The following is a 21,841-nucleotide window of genomic DNA, read 5'->3' on the forward strand; positions in this document are numbered from 1 at the left end:
AGCGCCAACTTGGAGAGCTAACTAAAAATCCCGCTGTCGTCATCGGAGTCCTTCCTCACATCAGACGTCCTCAGTTGCCCTGGTAAACCTCACCTGTGTGGAAGTACAGTCAACAATAAATTGACAATGTCAAACCGTTACTCAGAATCATTAAAATCTAGAGCTGTTTGAACATTAAAGCAAGTTATACTCTTCACAATTAAGGATGCCAAAAGGGTTGGAATAAATTAATATGAAAAGTAGGGATGCCCATGGATAGTCGAATACCTGAAATAAATGTAGTATTCAAGTACTTGTGTATTCAGTTTTGCCCCCCCATTGTTTTTGGTGTAAATAAATATACCTGAATATTATTATACTTGTTTGCATATGATAATATACCATGACATTTAAAATAGTTTACGTTTTTAAGTCATTTTGATGTGTTCCTTCAGACGTTTGTTGTTTATGTTTGTCAGTTAAAGCGGTAATAGTGTGGTGGCCCACTCAGTCAGAATGACGCAGTATACATAGTGTGCACAATTACTAGGCAAATCGTATTCCTCAAGATTTATTTTATTGTTGAACCAACATTGCACAAATGCTTTCAGTCAATCCAAAATATAATTGAACCACAAACATAAATGTTTAACAAAGGAAAAAATTGTTTTGATCTTTCTCAGGGGAATACATAAGTGGGCAGAATTATTAGGCAATAATTAGTGTGCAGAATTATTAGACTACAAAAATAATTTCCCCAACTCACTTGTTTATTCTCAATTTTTTGTGTAAGTGCAACAAATAAAAAACACAAAATGAAAATTAAATAACATTTCTGGCCTTTCAAAAATATTCAGTGACCGATATAGCCACCCCTTCTTTTCATTAACTGCAATGAACCTTCCATCCATGCAGTTTGTCAGTTTCGTGATCTGTTCATGATCAACTTTTTCTGAAGCAGCAACCACTGCCTCCCAAATGCTGATCAAAGAGGTGTATAAGTTCTCAATAGGATTTAAGTCAGATAAGGGGGAGGGCCAGGTCATTATTCAGGATCTTTGAGGCCCTTGCTTGCTAGCCAAGCAGTGGAGTACATGGATGCATGTGATGGAGCATTGTCCTGCATAAAGAACATGGCCTTCTTGAATGCTGAGGACTTCTTCCTGTACCACTGTTTGAAAAAAGTATCTTCCAGAAACTGGCAGTAGGTATGGGAGTTGAGTTGGACCCTTTTTGGACCTTTTCAACCCGAAAAGGTCCAACTACCTCATCCTTGATGATTGCAGGCTATATCAGTACCCCTCCTCCACCTTGCTGGGGCCTGACTCGAAGTGGTGCCATGTCCATTAGTGATGGCCACAGGCCCATCAATCTGGTCCATCAAAAGTCACTCTCATTTCATCTGTCCATAAAACCTTCGAGAAATCGGTCATCAAGTATTTCTTTGCCCAATCTACACGCTTCAACGTGTGAATCTTATTCAGTGGTGGTTTTCTTTCAGCCTTCTTGACCTTGGCCATGTCTCTGAGCACTTGACACCTTGTAAGTCTTTTGCAGTTAATTATCGTCTTTTCTTCTCCATAAATTTTTTGTACCCCCTTTGTGTGTCTGTGGGTCACACCTATCTATTTCAAGAGTGTTGCGTCCGTCTGAAAGGCATTTTACAATTTATGACATTTCAATGTCAGTTAAATCTCTTTTTTGGCCCATTTTACTTGAGGCCATGAAGCTGCCTAATAATTACGCACACATTTATAGTAGGTGTTATTCATTGTTGCCACACCCTCCCTCATTTCACAAATATATTTCACCTGAAAATTATTAAATCCAATGAGTATTCAAGTTTATATGGTTTTGAATTGGAAAATGTGCATAGAAATAATAATGCGATCAGAATACTCACTTACCTAATAATTGTGCACGCAGTATACAGTGCATCGTCTACTGTTATACTGCTTAGACTACACCACTATACCAGTGGATGAAAGTTAACTAATTCAAAGATGGAATATATTTACTAAATTAACGTTACCTATGAAAAGAAAAAATTACACTACGTAAAGTCTTTGGAATCTAAAGGTGTTTGAGATTGCAGTAAATAATGAGTTCAGCAAATAGCTTGGCTAACAGTTTGGCTAACTTGCTTTTCTAGACTCTTCCATCCAATAAACTCAATGGTATGTGCTGATAAATATTTTGTCTTCTGGTTCTGTAGCTGAGTTTTGTGTGTCTACCACACTTCTTGCACGCTCGCTCTATTCTCACATGAACGGCCTTTGAGATAATGTTTGAACGACACCCACTCCTTTGCGCATTATTCAGTAGTGATCATGTTGTGTTTGTAGTTTTTCGGTTAACCGAATACTACTCGAATAATAACACAAATGTTAAGTAAAAACACACTAATTTTTAGTTGACATTATTTTATGACACTTTGTTGTCACACTAAGTCATCACATCTCCAATCACAGGTTCCTAAAGGAATAAAAAATTATCATCATATTTGTTTTCCCTTTCGAAACATTCACAAACATACCTTTCTCTGGCTGCACCATCTCTGCTTTTTTAATGTTCTTCTTTTGATCTGTCCAGGTTGTCCAAAATACAATGTTTTTCCCTTTCCATCCAATAACGGCTTGCAGCTGCTTGTAAATGTTAAATATGAAAGACAAACCATCACATTATTTTAAGTAGCGTTACGGAACCTATCGCAGATGAAGAGGTAAATCAACAAATGTGGTAAATCAATACGATAGTTTAACCTCTTTTTGGTAGTTAACAAGTTATTAACCAAGTTGTTTTAATCAGCAACAAGGTGTTACCTGATGTATATATCTACATACCCTGCTATTGTAGTGCTATTCTCGCCAATTTATTCCCAATGCTGCACAATGTGCACCTAAATGTTCCATTAGGCAAAACCTATTTGTTTAGCCTAATGGAATATTTATTTTTGAATGTAAAATAAAATCACCCTCACCTTTCATGCAGCTTATATTTTTCTTCCAAGCCAGCAGTTATATGTAGAGAGAGTGCCGCCCCCTAGAGGGCTTGGCTCCTAGTGGTTTACTCCACTAGGCCGTCGCTGAAAAAATATTATGCACATGCATTAGTCAATTGGGGCACACCTGCCCCTATAAAGGTATCCGTGCCCATAGGACCCCCTCCCTTTTTTTCTTCAGCACAGCTGTATGTCACTCTGCTTAGCCAATAATTTGTTGCCAGTTATTCTTCAGAACTAGTGTCTTGGATTCTTCTATTTTTACAATGGAGTTTTTCGCCGTCATTTGCTGCTGCACCGACCTGGCCGCCAGTGGAGATTCTCACAACTACTGTGTGTCATACTTAGGACCTGCGCACGCTGGTGTGGAACTTATCAACCCTCCTGCCTGCGCTGACTTTGCGTCCTTGTCTCTCCCTACTTGCGTAGAGAGAAAACTTATTCGAGGTGGATTTAGATGACGCCAATGACGTTTCCTCTGCCGCCTCCCTTTCCCATCCTCCAGGTGGAATTTTCCAGGATTATAGAACGAGCCGCACTCAGGATTGAGCAGCCTCTTCCTCTTCCACTGCCTAGAAAGAAGTCCAGGATGTCATACGGTCCCAAAGGAGAACGTTGGTATTCTAGCTTCGGCTACCACAGAGGTTTTGGAGAGTGCTTCACACAAGATCGCGAACTCCATGAAAGCTATTCTGTAGATCATAGGGACTTGGTCAGATCTATGTGCTCTCGTACCCTCCCCTTTGCGAGTAGGGTTAGAGAATGTACATATATCTCAGTCTCGCGAGCTACAGAGGATTCCCTGGATGTTATAGACATAACTTTTCCAGCCTCTCTTCCCACTCGCTCAGGTAGATTAAAACCTCAGATAGCGTCTTCAGTGATTAGCCTGCGCCGCCACCAGCTTCCCTTGTACTTGGTCTCTGTGACAACAGTTTAGAGCGCTCTCACCAAGGTCGCCATGACAATGCTTGTGTGATAGCAGCTACGGTTCTGTGTATGCAGATGCCATGCATATGGGATCTACGCCTTCTAAAAGTATGAATTCCTCTCCTGTTATGAGCCGCTGGGGTTTAACGGATATAGCACCGCCGATTCTCTTTGGGAGATCGGGGTTGGTGTTCCGACTGTGACTCTTAATCTGCTTCCTTGAGATCCTCGCCTCCATGGACCGCGTCTCTCCCTTTTCGGGTGAGTCCGGTTGTGGCAGGGGCAGAAAAGGATTACAGGAATTTTCTGCTGAATTCCACTCAACTTCATGCTTGTCCTCTCTCAGAGAACTATTGGGAGTGGTGTCGTCATTGTACATTGTCACCTTAGCTCGATCGAACGATCAGAAAAGGTTATCTAATTCACTTTCGCAAGTTCCCTCCTCCCTTTTCAGGAGTAGTGGAGGCAGTGATGTCTTCACAGGACAAGGAGGATCCATTCTCTTTGTTTTCTATTGAGTTGAGGTCAATCGGGATCGTTCCTGTTCGTTGTTTTTTCCACATCCAGCGCCGTTGCATGGTGTTTTTGTATGGACCGTCTTTCTCACAGCTTTTTGTTACAACTTATGGCGATCACACCCACTCCGCTCCACTCACATAACCAGAGTTACATTCCCAGGCTGCACCCTATAGAAACGGGGTAAACGGCAATAAGCAAATTCTAAAAATTATATTAAATATACAAACTGCACAAACGTAAAATAGGTACTAGTCTGTAGCTAAATGTTGAACTTACAGATAGTGTATTTCGTCTTCCTTCACAAAGACTCTTTTTCTGTTTGTTGCCAACAAGCTGGAATGTTCTGCGGATGCAGCAGCTGTGGATTTTGTCGTACAATCTGAGCCATCTTGGAAATGCATGGCCTCTGGAGAAGGTTGGTCCCTCAAAAAAACTCTTACCGGTAGGCAAGCAGTTCCCACAAACTAATTGTAGGAAACATAATAGTCAATTTGCAAAATGTATATATGTTTTACTTGGGTTATTTATCTAACTACATTGCACACATTATGGCTGGTATTTAACTATGTGCTGTAACTGGCTAGGTACTTAGCTGTTACACAAGATGGCTAGCTAGTTAACGTATTGCTTTCTAATTAATCTTACTCACCTCGTTTTGGAGTAGTGGAATTGCTCAGACTTCCTTCAATTGTTGCTGTGTATTCTATAAAAATGTCCATGGCTTGAAATTGTTGGCTTGTCCAATCAACTTCGCTGAATTTGGCAGAATCTGGGCAGAGAATATATCTATACAGTTCAGAATTCATCCAGCTGCTTCAGTCTTCTGTCACATCATCAATAAATACTAGTGATCCAATGCCAGTGGAAGCCATGCATACCCATGTCATCCTACTGCCTCCACCGTGTATTACAGATGATGTGGTATGATTTGGATCATGAGGCATTCCAAGCCTTCTCCATACAATTTTCCTCCCATCATCTGGTACAGGTTGATCTTCGTGTCACCAGTCCAAAGAATGCTCATCCAGAACTGAGCTGGCTTTTTTAGATTTTTTTTTAATTATTTAACTGTGACTGGTAAAAGCATGACTGCAACGTTTTTTTGTGTCTGGATCAAAGAAAACTCCCAGAATTCTGGCCACGGGAACAATATTTATTGCTAACGATCCAAGAGCAAACCAAACTTTATCTGCAATAGATGGGGTCCAATAATTAAAACTTTAATTATTGGACCCCAGTTTTTAACTGAAGTTGGATATTGGATATCCTGTTCATAACGTCTTCAAGGCATTATGCAGAACACACAACTTGCTCATATAATTCGGCTTAACTGACAAATACAACTGAGTATCATCTGAATAACAATGAAAAGAAATGTCATGCTGCCAAATTATACTACCTAATGAAAGCATATACAGAGAAAAGAGGATTGGGCCCCAGGATGGAACCTTGTGGAACACCACATATGAAAGGAACAGATGCAGACATATAATTATTAAGGGACAACAAAAGCTCCATTGAGCGATACAACTTGAACTAATCTAGTGCCATCCCAGAGATCCCAACCCAATTTCTAAGTCTGGTAATTGAAATGTAGTGGTCTATGGTGTACTAAGTAACAACAAGATTGAACATTATACAGAGTTAGCAGTCAACAACTAGTAATTTGAAACCTTAACAAGAGCAGTTTCAATACTGTGTTTCTGCCGAAAGCCTGACTGGAATTTGTCAAATATAATATTGTGTTCCACCCCCTGTAAAAGTTGCTTGGCTAGAAATATTTCTTAAATGTTGGATAAGAAGGGCAGCTTGGAATGTGGTCTGTAGTTATTAAAAACAGAGGTGTCAAGATTAGTTTTTTTAAGAAGAGGCTGAACACATTCTGCTGGTGTTAACTCTCTTCCTGGACCTGATCAGAGGCCGCAACGTTCTGATTCGCAGGAATTAAAATAGTCAGGCACACAACTAGTGTGGAGAGAATTGTTTATAATGGAGAGTAGTTCAGGGTCTACTGTTACAGTAATTTCTTTAAGTAGTCTGGGTGGTATAATTTCTAGAAAAGGAGGGTTTTAAATGAGATGTGGTATCTAAAAGGTCTTCTAAAACAATTGAAGTAAAAGAGTTAAAAAAGTTTAGACAGAGGTAATGAACATCAATACGAGGCAGAGTGTGGTTTATCATAGATCTAGTTATGGGACACATGAAGCCGAGGCTCCAAGGCTTGCTTCGATATTTCAACACAGTTTGCTCGAAGCGAAATGTAATATAGGCTATTAAAAGATATTGAATAATTAAATATATGCTACAAAAACGGCGTGTCTTTGCTGAGTTGATGGGGATAATGTATTGATTTCAAGGTCAGTGCATAGGTCTAAACTGAGAGGAAATTATTGTTTAAATTATATGTTTGAATTCTCAACAAAATATTAAAAATGAACATTTTATTTATGATTGTGTAAATTTGTCCAATTACATTTGAGTATGAAATTGTATGAAACTGGTATGAAACTGGTTGCAATTCCTAAATGTTTCAAACAATATTTTTGTTCAATGCCTTGAATTAAAGCTGAAAGTCTGCACTTCAATTGCATCTTTGTTGTTTCAATTCCAATCCATTGTTGTGATGTACAGAGCCAAAATTATAAAAATTGTGTCTGTGTTCAAATATATCCAGACCTAACTATATGAAAAAAAAACTAGCATAATATTATTGTATTATCTTGTATTCGAGAAATTAAGTTGCTTTCTTTTTTTTGGCTTGTTTAAATAAGTAAATATTTTAAATCTACTGGTACAACTCCAAAGTGATAAATGGGGGCAAGTTACATGTCACAGTAATCAAATATGATGTAACTCAGTTTATAAATAGATAGATGGTGCTATTAGTTAATTGTTGGCAGGGGATAATCATTCCACTCAATAATGTAGGAATTTATCATTAGATAGTGATATATTGTTACTCTGAAATAGGAGGCTACAGTCTGTGTCCTCATGTTGGTGGTCTCTCTAGGATGGTGAGTGCTTTCTCCAGTCCCGCTATCACCCTGGAAATACAAAACACAGATTTTTTATAAATTATACACCACAGATTCATGCTATATTGCTTGTGTTACAGTATGTCAGTGAACTTTGAACAAACGTAGTAGTACATTTACTATATTTAGTGTGAAATGTGCCAGTTTCCCAGACACAGATTAAGTTCAGCATTGACATGGTTTGGTTTTTTATCCAGCGGTAGACATAATCTAGGAAACTGGCCCTAAAAAATCTTGTAGAATATTATGACATTTTTAAAGTCACACTCAAGACTATTTTCCAGCAAGTTTATTCAGTTGAGTTACAGGAACCCTTATGATAAGGTGCATATGGGGATTGGGTTTTAGTTTTTTAAAGTATTCTTTCTCTATTAATCTTCAACCATCATCCAACCATTCATTGCGTGTGTATGTAAAAACTGCATTTACACCAAAAAGTTCAAAAATATGAGGAGCTATTGTGTGTCTTAGAATTGCGTGACCATAAGAATAAAATAACTATGGTTTAGGAGCTGTTCATCCATTTGTAAATGTATTTGGAACATGTGCATTTGTTTGGAAATAAATAATTTGGCAATTGTGTTGTATTTCACATGATTGTTTGATTCTTCCCATATTGTTATTACATAATTTCAGTATGGGTAATGCTTAAAGTTATCATCAGAGGTCAAAATTAGACAATTATTAAGTCATAATTTGTGACAGTGAACACTTGATCATAATGGAATGCATTATTTGAAACCATTTGTTTAAACTGGCATTGATAGTTACTGTATTAATGAAGAAAACAGTAGCACAGAGCAACTAGCTATTATGATCACTGGTGATGTAACTTTGCAAAGGTATCCGAGACACATTTTTTAGATTATTATTATTAAATTAGATTATTCTTAATCTATAAAATGCAATCTGAGTATCTCAGATACATTTCACATGTGCATAGTAAGACTTGGTAGACAGAAAAATAATTAAACATAACAATTTTTACAATGCTCACTACAAACAGTACTGACAGAAATGTTAACACAAATGAAATGAGACGAACAATTAAGAAACGTTTAGTCTTTCAAATCAATATGAAAACATGGCTTTTTTACTATCCATCTACCAGCTGAAAGCCAGACAAACAGTGCCAGACATACATAAAAGAGAGCACTCACACATGTAGATTTTACTTATTGAAATACGAAAGTATGGGAGTTGGATGAGAAAAAGTATATAAAAAATAAATACTGTTTAATTTTGCTATGTTGTATGCAAGATTGCTTGCCATACAAAATAGCAGGGTTGGTTCTAGGCATAAATGACATAAGCGGTCACTTCGGGCCCCAGACCGCTATGGAGCCCCTGTACCCTAGGGGAGAGGGGCCCCAAAATAAAATGTTGTTTAGGGCCCCCAAAAGCTAGAGCCAGCACTGAAAGATACAACATAAACACGACATAGGCAGAGAAATTGTCATTACCTCACTGAGTGACAGACTAGAACTGAATAACATGAGTACTCCCATCTTGCCAAGGAAAAATGCAGAGAAACAGGGATGACAAAGAGACAGGGAGGACACACAAGGTTAGTTCATTTAAAAGAGGAAGCCTAACTGAGAAAAGACAAAACAGTGAAAAAAAAAATCTGAAAAAAACTAAATAGTTCTGACAGAATTACATAAAGACACAAAAGGTTACTGTTTTCTAAATAGGAAGCAAGACAGGAGTGCAGCACACAGAAAACATTAAGAGAATGTTTAAAATATTAAAACAATTGTATGCCCTGTACCTTGGCAAAGTTCATGGTGCGTTGAGGGTGAGCTGGGGTGCGTGACACGCTCATAAGTGTGTTCATACCTTTACCTTTTGTGTGGGCCAAGTTACCTAGAGAATGAAGATATAGAAAGAGTCTTAGAACAAAAAGACAAGCTTCACCAACATCTGAAAAAGGATTGATTTAAAGTGGTAACCAGATATTGGCAAACAACATGCATGTAGTGGTGTAAGTGCTCAAAATGTAACAACCAAATTATGCTGTACTTATAGGGAAAGAAGGTAGAGGAGAAAATAGGAAAAATGTATTGAGGAAAATGTGTATGTAAGTAATGTAACAAACATGCAAATTTGACACAACTTGTAAAAAACATTTTTCATGACATGAATAATTGTAGGTGTTGATTACTAATTGTGTAGCCATAGGGCTCAGCTATTTCAAATGACTCTGCTATTCTCACTAGTAGCGTGTTAGCATTTTACCATGTTTGCTTTGTGGGGAAGGGTACAAAGAGAGAAGGGAGGCGCTATAGCTCAATAAAAACAGCTTTAGGGGTTCATTTAAGACTGATTGTGATTATGGCTTAGCTGATTGGATTTCGGCACAGTTGGTGGCGTCCTCCACCTATGTATGGTACTCACACTGCAAGGGACAGCTTTTCACAAAAAAAGCTTGGCCTCCAATAACTATTGGTTCTTAAAAATTATATGTTTCATGTTGACATTGCTATGATAAAATAAACATATTCACAAGATGTCCAGAGGTTGAAAATAACTTGAACAAACCAGCTGCTTATTCTTCAGTACCAAAAAAAGATAATGGCTTTGGAGGAAAGTGAAGATAATAAAGGTAGAAAAACCTTTTTAAATGTATTTATAATGGGGACAAAATGCTTTTGTTCATATTTATTTTGTGCTGTGTGTATCTTGTCAATGACATACTATCACTTTCAAGTTGTCTATAAACATACAATACATGTTTTGTATGTCTGAATACTGACTAATTGCTGACTAAAGGGTATATATTGCAAAAGCACATGTTGCAATGGCCCTTAATTGGCTATGCACATCACACACACAGTAAGTTTGCAGCTGAACACTCATCCCATACATCAATTGGGACTGGGCACTGACTGGGCACTTATGCCTGCTGATGTTTGTATGACTATCTTAAAGATAGAACTCAGAAGTCATGGTCGATGGGGTCAAGTCCAAGCCCTTAGAGTTACTCAAAGTGGTTCCTCAAGGTTCAATAATTGGCCCGCTATTGTTCTCTTCTCAGTTGTCATTTCCATTTTTATACAGATGGCACAAGTATGTACTCCATTGCTCCTTCAGATAATCAAGCATTAAGGATGTTGGAGTCTAATAAAAAAATTCTACAGAGACCTCTTAACAAAGAAAACACATAGTTTTTTCGAGGTCCAAATTCTCACTTAGAAACACATTTGTACTCACTTGCTTGGATGATATGCAAATCGAACAGGTCTCTGCATATAAATACTTAGGGGTATAGTTAGATTATAGGCATTCTTTTAATAAATATGTTACTGAACTGGGAAATTCAAGCTAAGGTTCCTTTATAGAAACAGAGCTTGTCTGTCCTCTGTAAAAAGAATACCAACATAACAAGGTGGACAGAGGTCTAACAGGGTGGGCAATAGCATAACAGATTGGACAAAACCTCAAATTTCTTAAATATCAGAAGACGTATCCCATGGTCATGGAAAATATTTTACTGTGTTTCAGAAGGGTGAAATTATTAGCCTGCATGAACCAAAGAAAACAACTATGCAGAAATTACTGGATCTCGGTTAAAAACTATCAAATGCATTATCAAAATCTTGGAAGGTTAGTGGTAAACCATCAACCTTGAATGATTGTGATCAGAGATAATTTACGCTTGTTGAAGTCGCTTGGTGAAGTAGTATAATAAAAAAATTGACATTAGAACTCACGGCCATGTTTGATAGCGAAAGTAAGAGCATTTCCACACACACAATGCGACAATAATTCACTGGATTGGGAATAAACAGTTGTGTTGCCACAAGAAAAACACTTGTTAGTGAGAATAATTGGAAAAAAGGCTTCACTTTGCTAGAGAGCATAAAGATTGGACTCTGGAACAATGGAAAAAGTAATATAGTCTGATGAGTCCAGATGTATCCCAGAGCGACAGGCATGTCAGGGTAAGAAGGGATGTGCATAAAACAATGCATCATGCATAGTGCCCACTGTACATGCCTCTGGAGGCAGTGTTATGATCTGGGGTTGCTTCAGTCGGTCAGGTCTAGGGTCAGGAACGTTATGTGGCAATAAAATGAAGTCAGCTGAGTACCTGAATGTACTCAATGACCAGGTTATCCCATTAATGGATTTTTTCCAGGACGAGAATGCCTGGATTCATCAGGCTCAAATTGTGCATCAGTGGTTCAGGGATCATGTGGAATCATTTTCACACAAAAATTGATCACCATAGAGGTCTGATCATAGCCACATTGAATGTCTTTGAGATATGTTGGAAGGACTTTATGGAATGGTTCAACTCTCCCGTCATCAATACAAGATCTTGGCAAAAAATGTATGCAACTCTAGATAGAATTAAATGTTGTGATGTTGCAGAAGGTAATCATAATAATGCCAAGGTGAATGCGCGTTATAGTAAAAGCTAAAGGCGGTCCAATGAGTGTGCAACTATTTGGGGCCAGGCAGTGTAACTATATCCTATACATGATGATATACAATATAATATTCACATATCAGTGTTTCTCCTAAGATGTTTGACAGCAGCGATGTGGTTGTGTGCCTGCCACCTGGATCCAATGGCAGCAATGATTATTATGAAAATATTACCAAAAAATGAACAAAAAATTGTTGCTGTTGAATGCATATAGGGAAAACACTGCATAAGGCAACAAATATTGTTATAAGTCAACATTAATACGGTTAGGTTAAGAGATAACTACATACAGACACAAACTTTGTTATTTTGACTGTTTACCAAAATATATAAGTTCCAGTCAAATAATGAATATGGGCTTGATGAGTCTCTCAGCTTTCATTTGAGGGTATTCATATTGAAATTGGAGGACATTTTTAGGAATTACAGCTCTTTAATATGTAGCCCCCTCTTTTTCAAGGGGCCAAAAGTATGTGGACAATTGACTCAAAAGCTGTTTCATGGACAGGTGTGGTCTATTCCTTTGTTAATTCCTCATCAATTAAGCAGGTAAAAGGTCTGGAGTTGATTCAAGGTGTGGCATTCGCATTTGGAAGATGTTGCTGTGAACACACAACATGCGGTCAAGGAAGCTCTCAATGCAAGTGAATCAGGCCCTTCTCAGGTTGCAAAAAAACAAAGCCAAGCAAAGAACACTCTCCAGGAGGTAGGCATATCATTATCCAGGTCTATCATAAAGGGAAGACTTCACAAAAGCAAATACAGAGGATTCAACACAAGGTGCAAACCATTCATAAGCCTCAAGAACAGAAAGGCCAAATTCGCCAAAAAACACCTAAAAAAGCCAGCCTTTTTCTGGAACAGCATTCTTTGGACAGATTAATCTAGGATCAACCTTTACCAGAATGATGTGGGGGAAAAAGTAAGGAGAAGGCTTGGCATGGCTCATAATCCAAAGAATACCCCATCATCTGTAAAACACGGTGCAGGCAGTGTGATGGCATGGGCATGCAAGGCTTCCAAAGGCACGGGGTCACTAGTGTTTATTGATGATATGACAGAAGACAAAAGCAGCCGCATGAGGGCAGTTTGATATATAATGGTGTAAGGATCACTGGAGAACATTCTAGCAACACCTGACAATGTTCACTATCTAACAGATACTTTTAGTGTATTAGTTTCAACACACATCCTACATCAACGAAAATGTACACACTAAACAGAATAAAAAAAACTGAACACTAAAACCACAAAGACAGCGGTATATATATATATATAAAGGATATATATATGCATTCATTTCTGATTAGTTTGACCTAGCCTACAAAACAATTAAATGGCAATTACAAACCTATTTCTATAAGGATTTGTGTTAGGTTAATACAGTGGTTATTAATCTGCATAGACCAGCCAATTATCTTTGGATGAGCTAGTGATGATGGATGGGCTACATTGACTACAAACATACGAAAAAATGCTTAGAGTCCACACACTGCAGCTACAATTGTTATACATAATGGCCCTGGGTAAAATAACCGTCTTATTTGATTCAGTAATGTTTGTCCGGGTGTTTCCATATTAGCCCTGGATCTTTGATCAAGGTCCAAAAAATATTTGTTTTAGAGAGAGGTGAAATGATGCAGTAGGCATATTCTAAGGATGACAGCGGTCTAGAGCTCAGTTTATATAAGTGCGGCGGTATGTTTGTTTTGAATAGCGGAGGGTTGTTAGTGTCATGGTTCTGGTATCCTTCTTTCTCCCTCTTCTGGCCACACTCGCTCTTACACACGCGCACACACGCACACTCCCCATGACGCACACACACAACCACATGCACCTTCACTCACCCTCAGCTGTTCCTTGTTGCAACCAGCGATCACGCTAATTCTCCCATACCTGTTCTCTCTCCCACCCTGATTGTGTTTGCTACTTCTAGCTCTCCTTTTCCCTGCTTCTTTGCCAGATTATTCCATGAGTTTTCCATGCAAGAGGTGCTCCCTTTCACCTGTTTGTTTCCCTTCCTGCCTGAGTCCTGTCTGGATCTGCTGTATCCTGTGAGACCCGAGACTATACGCCGCAAGACCTGGACCTTTTGCTGTACCCTGCTTCCGTTTCTGGAATATTTCTGTAGTTCGTCTAACGCCCGTATCGACGGCAGTTTCTGTTTGTTATTTATAGAAGAGGATTTCTGTTCACCTGGGGCCTCATGTATCAATCTTGCGTACGCACGAAAACACGGCGTACGGCAGCTTTCACGTTCACGGTCAGATGTACTAACAGTGAAATTAACGTAATAATGTGCGTCCTTCCACGTAAACTTCAGGCCTGGCGTACATACATTTCTGTGATTTTTGTCCGTTGGCGACTCATAGAGGCAATAAAGTGAAGTGGCAAACATTACACTACGAACTGTTCTATCGCACCTGTCAGATATTGCTTATAATTTGTAATTGATAAATTATTTGCCATATTATTGTCACACGAGTTTTATTAAAATGTTCTATTATTATGCAATTAAGTAAGAACATATATAAAGGATGTGAAAATTGATACAACCCGTCTAGCAATGGCAGCTTTGGCTTTATTAGAAGAGAACGAGTTTTTAGGGACCACAGTGACTTTCTGGTCCACGATGATGACTGGCTTATCAGCCGTTTCAGATTTCCAAGGGCTATACTCTTGGAGCTCTGCGCTGAGTTGGGTCCGAATTTGGAAAGAGAGACAGTGAGGAGCCACGCATTACCCGTTCCTTTACAGGTGCTTACTACACTTTCCTAGCAACCGGTTGCAGCGATAGCCGGTTTTCCTAATGTAATCGGAGCGATCGACTGCACACATATTGCTATAAAGGCGCCATCTGAAGAAGAATTTGCATATGTGAATCGGAAACATTTTCATTCAATAAATGTGCAGATTATATAGCATAGCATAGCATCATCTTCCGCTTATCCGGGGCCGGGTCGCGGGGGCAGCAGTCTAAGCAGGGATGCCCAGACTTCCCTCTCCCCCGACACTTCCTCCAGCTCTTCCGGGGGGACACCGAGGCGTTCCCAGGCCAGCCGGGAGACATAGTCCCTCCAGCGTGTCCTAGGTCTTCCCCGGGGTCTCCTCCCGGTGGGACGGGACCGGAACACCTTCCCAGGAAGGCGTTCCGGAGGCATCCGAAACAGATGCCCAAGCCACCTCAGCTGACCCCTCTCGATGTGGAGGAGCAGCGGCTCTACTCTGAGCTCCTCCCGGGTGACCGAGCTTCTCACCCTATCTCTAAGGGATCGCCCAGCCACCCTGCGGAGAAAGCTCATTTCGGCCGCCTGTATCCGGGATCTTGTCCTTTCGGTCATGACCCAAAGCTCATGACCATAGGTGAGAGTAGGAACGTAGATTGACCGGTAAATCGAGAGCTTCGCCTTGCGGCTCAGCTCTTTCTTCACCACGACAGACCGATACATCGACTGCATTACTGCAGAAGCTGCACCGATCCGTCTGTCAATCTCCCGTTCCATCCTTCCCTCACTCGTGAACAACACCCCTAGATACTTAAACTCCTCCACTTGAGGCAGGCACTCTCCACCAACCTGAAGTGGGCAAGCCACCCTTTTCCGACTGAGGACCATGGCCTCGGATTTGGAGGTACTGATTTTCATCCCCACCGCTTCACACTCGGCTGCAAACCGTCCCAGCGCATGCTGAAGGTCCTGGTTAGAAGGGGCCAACACGACAACATCATCTGCAAAAAGCAGAGACGAAATTGTGTGGTCCCCAAACCTGACACCCTCCGGCCCCTGGCTGCGCCTAGAAATTCTGTCCATAAAAATTACGAACAGAACCGGTGACAAAGGGCAGCCCTGCCGGAGTCCAACATGCACTGGGAACAAGTCTGACTTACTGCCGGCAATGCGGACCAAGCTCCTGCTTCGGTTGTACAGGGACCTGACAGCCCTTAGCAAAGGACCCAGGACCCCATATTCCCCAAGCACCCTCCACAAGATGCCGCGAGGGACACAGTCGAATGCCTTCTCCAAATCCACAAAACACATGTGGATTGGTTTGGCAAACTCCCATGAACCCTCCAACACCCCGTAGAGGGTATAGAGCTGTTCCAGTGTTCCACGGCCCGGACGAAAACCACACTGTTCCTCCTTAATCCGAGGTTCTACTATCGGCCGTATTCTCCTCTCCAGAACCCTGGCATAGACTTTCCCGGGGAGGCTGAGAAGTGTGATCCCCCTATAGTTGGAACACACCCTCCGGTCCCCCTTCTTAAAAAGAGGGACCACCACCCCGGTCTGCCATCCCAGAGGCACTGTCCCCGACTGCCACGCGATGTTGCACAGGCGTGTCAGCCAAGACAGCCCCACAACATCCAGAGACTTGAGGTACTCAGGGCGGATCTCATCCACCCCCGGTGCCTTGCCACCGAGGAGTTTCTTAACCACCTCGGTGACTTCAGCCCGGGTGATGGACGAGTCCACCTCTGAGCCCTCATCCTCTGCTTCCTCAATGGAAGACGTGACGGCGGGATTGAGGAGATCCTCAAAGTACTCCTTCCACCGCCCGACGACATCCCCAGTCGTGCAGATTATATGTGATGCACAAATGCGCCTAACAAATATTGTGGCAAGGTGGCCTGGGTCAACCCATGATTCATATATCCTTACAAACAGCATGGTTGGGATGAGACTCCAAGCTGGCAGCGTGCGCGATGGGTGAGTACTTGGTAAGTTATGCATTTAAATGTATGGTTCTATCTAAAAGTAAAATTTTTGTGTCTGTAATTATTATTACTGCCCATCAGGAGACAGTGGTTATCCACTAAAGACGTGGCTGTTAACCCCCCTCACCAACCCACAAACTGACCGAGAGCGCAGATACAATGATGCCCATTCTCGCACTCGGTCAGTTGTGGAGCGGGCGATTGGGCAGCTGAAATGTCGGTGGCGCTGCCTTGACAGGACCGGGGGGATGCTGTTATACCGCCCTGACAAGGTTTGCCGCATCATACTGGCCTGTGGAGTGCTGCACAATGTCGCGCACAGGCAAGGCATACCCCTTGGCGAGGTGGGGGCACCGCCAGATGACCCTGACCCAGGACCAGTATATGTGCAGCACAATCAACAAGCCATTCAGGCCCGTCAACGTGTAATTGCGACAATATAAATGGTACTCAGACACAAAGTTAATTTCTTGACCAATTCTTTTAATGAATGGCTTATTTCTGTGAGTGCGTCAGTGACATTTTTAAGGTGACTGTTCATTTCTTCAATGGCCCTAACAATTTGCTGTTGTGACTCCAGAACAGCATGCGTCAAGACACGGCCAGATGGACGGGCTTCAGCACTGGGGGGAACATTAGAGACACGGGAGACGCTGGACTGAATGGGCTCTGGCTGCTCAGGTGGTGCGGACTCTGAGTGCGTGCCAGTGGACGTTCCTGCGGTTCCTAAGTCCAAATAAACACAGGCACATCTTAACAGTAATTTGAGTCTGTTCCTTATTAATGGGTACACGCATTTGCAATAAAAGCAGTGGATACGTAAAATCTCTGGTGTACTTTTTGCTATATTGCATGCATTTTAAAATTAAACGGTGGCTGGCTATATATATCAAAGTTAAGGAAATAAATTTGAGTCACCTTGCTGGCAGTCCTGTAGTATATCCAAGTCTCCTACATCAGCGGATACGATTCCAGGGTCCAAAGGGTGCAAGTTCATCGGTCCCTGTACCACCGCCTGTTCTGCCCACACTTTGTCGGTGCGCAGCAGTTCTCCGCTTAACTTCCACCATTATGTCTGAACATTTCTTCTTCAGTTCATTTACGGTGCGACTCTCAGATCCCACCGCGTTGATGGCATCAGACAAACTCGCCCACTCTTTTTTCTTTCTTTTGTTATTAATTCCAGAGGACAGATTTTCAAATAAAATATCATTTCTTGTTTCTACCTCTGATAGTAGCACCTCTAATTCGTTTTCAGTGAAATTTCGTTTCTTGCTTGCTTTACCCATGTTCTTGCAGGTTTCTTTTGCCAAATTGGACTAATTACCATATTTAAATTAATTTAATTGAGGGAGGAGATGGGGTGTGGTGCTCGTGCATGTGCGCTCAATTTCGCATTAATTGGGATGTACAAAGAGAATGTATGTGGAATGCTGCGTACGCAGGGATACATACATCAGATTTTTTTGGTGCGTACGCACATTTATAGCTTTGTCCGTACGCAATGTTTTAGTATGAATTCAACGCAAGTCTTTGTACATGAGGCCCCTGGACTGTTACTCTTTTATTATTAAAGACATTACATTATCACATTTCGCTTTTGGGTCCTTTCTCACCTGTTATAACAGTTAGGTTGTGAATTAGTATACTAGCTGCTATTGGTCACAACTAGTGAGCAACGCTTTCTCTTTTTACAATGCAAGATGTACAACTTAAGCACTTAAACAAGACTACAACCTGTATTCGTTCTAATGTTGCCTGGATTGAATATTTATTGGACAATCCTGTTTTGTATTACATACAATGTTTTATCATTTGAGCAAAATGTAATGGCACACTTGATGCGTCCTCACCTTGCCAACGTGCTACTATTCAACCGATTGATCACTGTTCTGACTTAATGCTTTGGCATTGAAAGGTTCCCTTGCTTTAGGGTTTCAAATAACTATTAATGAACAATAATAGGCCCATCACTGGATGGAATCAAAGAACGATGGGCTGTAGCAACCATTATATGGCCTTTTAATGCGGCTGCATAAACAATTTGGCCTAATTAGACATACTAATGATTATCTCGTTTGAACGACTTAGCAAACATAATTTTTTTGACAAAGTTGTTGAAACGAGATACATTTTGTCTCTGGGCCCAATGTTTATTTTTTACTTGGGCTTCAGGGCTTCCGTAGATGTGTGATTTAACTGTGCCCTTAATTTTTTGGAGCAGGTTGGTGTCCACCCTGTTAGTTCAATAAGGCTAACAGGGTGGATAATAAAAGGGTGGACATTTTGAGCAAAAGTTAGCATTATGTTAGCATTGTGGCTAGCATGCCCTTGAATACATCATGAGGAATTAAAACATTTTCACAAATGATTTTAGAAATAATACAATTTGATTGATCTCTATATTTATGTCAACAGGGAGGACACGTTATGTTCAAACACATCAAACTCACTCAATAAAAATATGATAGTGAAGTAGAAAATCACACAGCATAACATATTTGAATTTCCCTCCTCTGATGTGATGTCACCTCATGATGTGCTAACATTTTGATGAAAACATTTGATAAACAATTACACCACCTAAAAAAAGTTAAATGATAACACATCATGAGACATATATAGGTTTTTATTAGTTATTTTTTAAATCAAATTTGAATGAACAACTTTGGGGACATAGAAAAATTTAATTTACAGTCGGGAGAACAAGTATTTGATACACTGCCAATTTTGCAGGTTCTCCTAATTACAAAGCATGTTGAGGTCTGTAATTTGTATCATAGGTACACAGAAAATCACATTGTATGATTTTTAAATAATTAATTAGCATTTTATTGCATGACATAAGTATTTCATCACCTACCAACCAGTAGGAATTCCGGCTCTCACAGACATGTTAGTTTTTCTTTAAGAAACCCTCCTGTTCTCCACTCATTACCTGTATTAACTCACCTGTTTGAACTTGTTACCTGTATAAAAGACACCTGTCCACACACTCAATCAAACAGACTCCAACCTCTCCACAATGATGTCCGTCTGTTGTTTTCACTGAAGACTGCTTGATTCTATGCGCTGCTATGTGCCATACAGCCTTATTATGGCTTTTTTCCCCCCATATTGTAAACTACGGCAAATCTACGTTCCTACTGGACACTTAGAGAGCAAAAGCAAGGGTTGATGAGCAAATCATGTCTATTAGAGATTGATTATGTCAGTGAAGTTTGTGAAGTAGACTTTGGTGCTGTTCCCAGTAACATGTTTTGTGATGAAGACATTATGGATTGTGCTGCATTGTTCTCTAAGCCTGGAGAGTTTTTTGATACAGCTGTTTGTATCAAAGTAAAGATGAGAGTGACAGTTTGAGAGCTAATTTGTCGGCCGGGGCAATAGAGCAAAATATCAAGCATGCTGCTTTGTCAAAGCTGTTGAAAATACTGCAGCGTCATCATCCATCACCAACTGATGTACGAATGCTGCTGCAGACTGCAAGGTTCAGAGTCAATGATTGTTCAAAAAAAGGCTGGTTACAGTCAATGGAGTATACATTACAGGTGAGCAACTGCCACTTGTCTCCCGGTGTATGCTTAGAACTGAATGTGGATGGGCTGCCACTATTTAAAGGTTCATCCACACAATTCTAGCCCATTTTTGGAGTAATCAAAAACCTCCCAAGGCAGCAGCCATTTGTAATTGGGCTGTTTTGTAGTGCTAGCAAACCATCACTGCATGAATATCTGGAAGACTTTGTTGCTCAAGTTTTGCATTTGTAAGGGGGCTTAAGCATCAAACTGTATTCCATGATTTGTGATGCTCCAGCAAGATCATTTTTAAAACTTATGAAAGGGCACTCGTGATACTCCAGCTGCAAAAAAATTGTACAGGAAGGGCAATACGTGAACAACAGAGTGATATTCCCTCCACACAGATGAGGATTTGAGAGAAACGGCAGATAAAGGACATCATCTTGGTCGTTCTCCTCTGGCAGGCTGCATGCATCTTGTCTGCCTAGGTGTCATGCGGCGACTCCTGCAACTGTGGCTTAAGGGTCCACTGGCCTGCAGACTCTCTGGTTTTCAAGTAAAGACACTATCAGAAGAACTTCTGGTGATCAGGTCATGTGTTCCAGTTGAGTTTGCACGAAGGCCGAGGTCCCTAAAAGAGCTAGACCGATGGAAAGGATCTGAATTTCTACAGTTCTTGCTATATACCAGTCCTGTCCTCCTTGAAGAGTTCTTACATACTGCTGTGTACCAGCACTTGTTGCATGGACTATGGGAATGAGGCTCTTGTGTTGATTGTTCAACATTTGAAGGTGCTGTATGAGATGTCCCTCTCCTATAATGTCCACAATCTTGTGCATCTTGTACAAGATTTTAGGGTGCATGGGAATCTGGACTACTTCAGCGCCTTCAGGTTTGAAAACTTTATGCAAAAGTTAAAGAAGCTTGTAAGAAAACCTGGATTTCCCAGCAGTCAAGTTATTAAACGGCTTTCAGAGAGAGCGGCTACGAAACCCGAACAAGGAAAAACCTGTGGTGCAAGAAGAGAGCATACATCTGGGCCTCTGCCCCAATCTTTTAACTGTGCACAGCAATACATACAGTACAACACAGAGCAATTCACCCTCAAACTGGACCAAGCTAACAGCCATGTTTACATTCAAGGTCAAGTCGCAAAACCAGAAATATAATTTTGGAGAAAGAGGTTGCATACCTAATTTACTCTGAATTTGCCCATCAAGTGTCCTTCTTTGAATACCCTGTGCCTTCCTCTACATTTGCCATATATTTAGTAGATGGCCTCTTGGAAGTAACACATCACTGCACTGTTGGAATGATAGAAGGAAAGGCTTTCCTAATACCTCACGGAAGAAGGTTTGTTGCAGTAATGCTTATATATATTGACTGAGTATTTCAGTCTGTTAAGGATCCATTTATTACCCTATTCTTATTCTATCCTTTATTCTGTAAATTAACTGTAATAAATGAACTGTTTTAGACTAGGCCTGAAATTGCTTTAGGCTGTTCATGGTAGCCACATATAGAAGAAGACCTAGGTCAGCATGCCCTGTTCTTAGAAGCGATTAGGGCCACAACCAAGGCACCACGCCTCAACCCTATCTTATCAATGACCCTGTTCAGTTGGCGCCAAGGTAAAGCTGCCTCTGTCTCCACTGTATTCTTCCTTTTGTGTAGGACACTAGGGGAAGCTCAGATCAGGAGGTCTGG

The 21,841-nt window shown here is 40.7% G+C and overlaps 1 protein-coding gene across 4 annotated transcripts in view; it reads right to left on the reverse strand.

Annotated features, from left to right (window-relative positions):
- The window catches only part of myo3a (myosin IIIA), a 279,588-nt gene that overhangs the window by 36,013 nt on the left and 221,734 nt on the right, over positions 1-21,841 (reverse strand). For all 4 annotated transcript variants that reach the window (XM_029116287.2, XM_029116285.2, XM_029116286.2 and 1 more), the window contains 3 exons: positions 9,236-9,330; positions 8,928-8,972; positions 7,390-7,473 (listed from right to left, as the gene is read on the reverse strand). In XM_029116287.2, coding sequence (XP_028972120.2) covers positions 7,390-7,473; positions 8,928-8,972; positions 9,236-9,330 — 224 coding nt within the window. The remainder of the gene's footprint in view (positions 1-7,389; positions 7,474-8,927; positions 8,973-9,235; positions 9,331-21,841) is intronic.

The sequence above is a fragment of the Esox lucius genome, chromosome 21, assembly GCF_011004845.1.
Source record: "Esox lucius isolate fEsoLuc1 chromosome 21, fEsoLuc1.pri, whole genome shotgun sequence".
Classification (NCBI taxonomy): domain Eukaryota; kingdom Metazoa; phylum Chordata; class Actinopteri; order Esociformes; family Esocidae; genus Esox; species Esox lucius.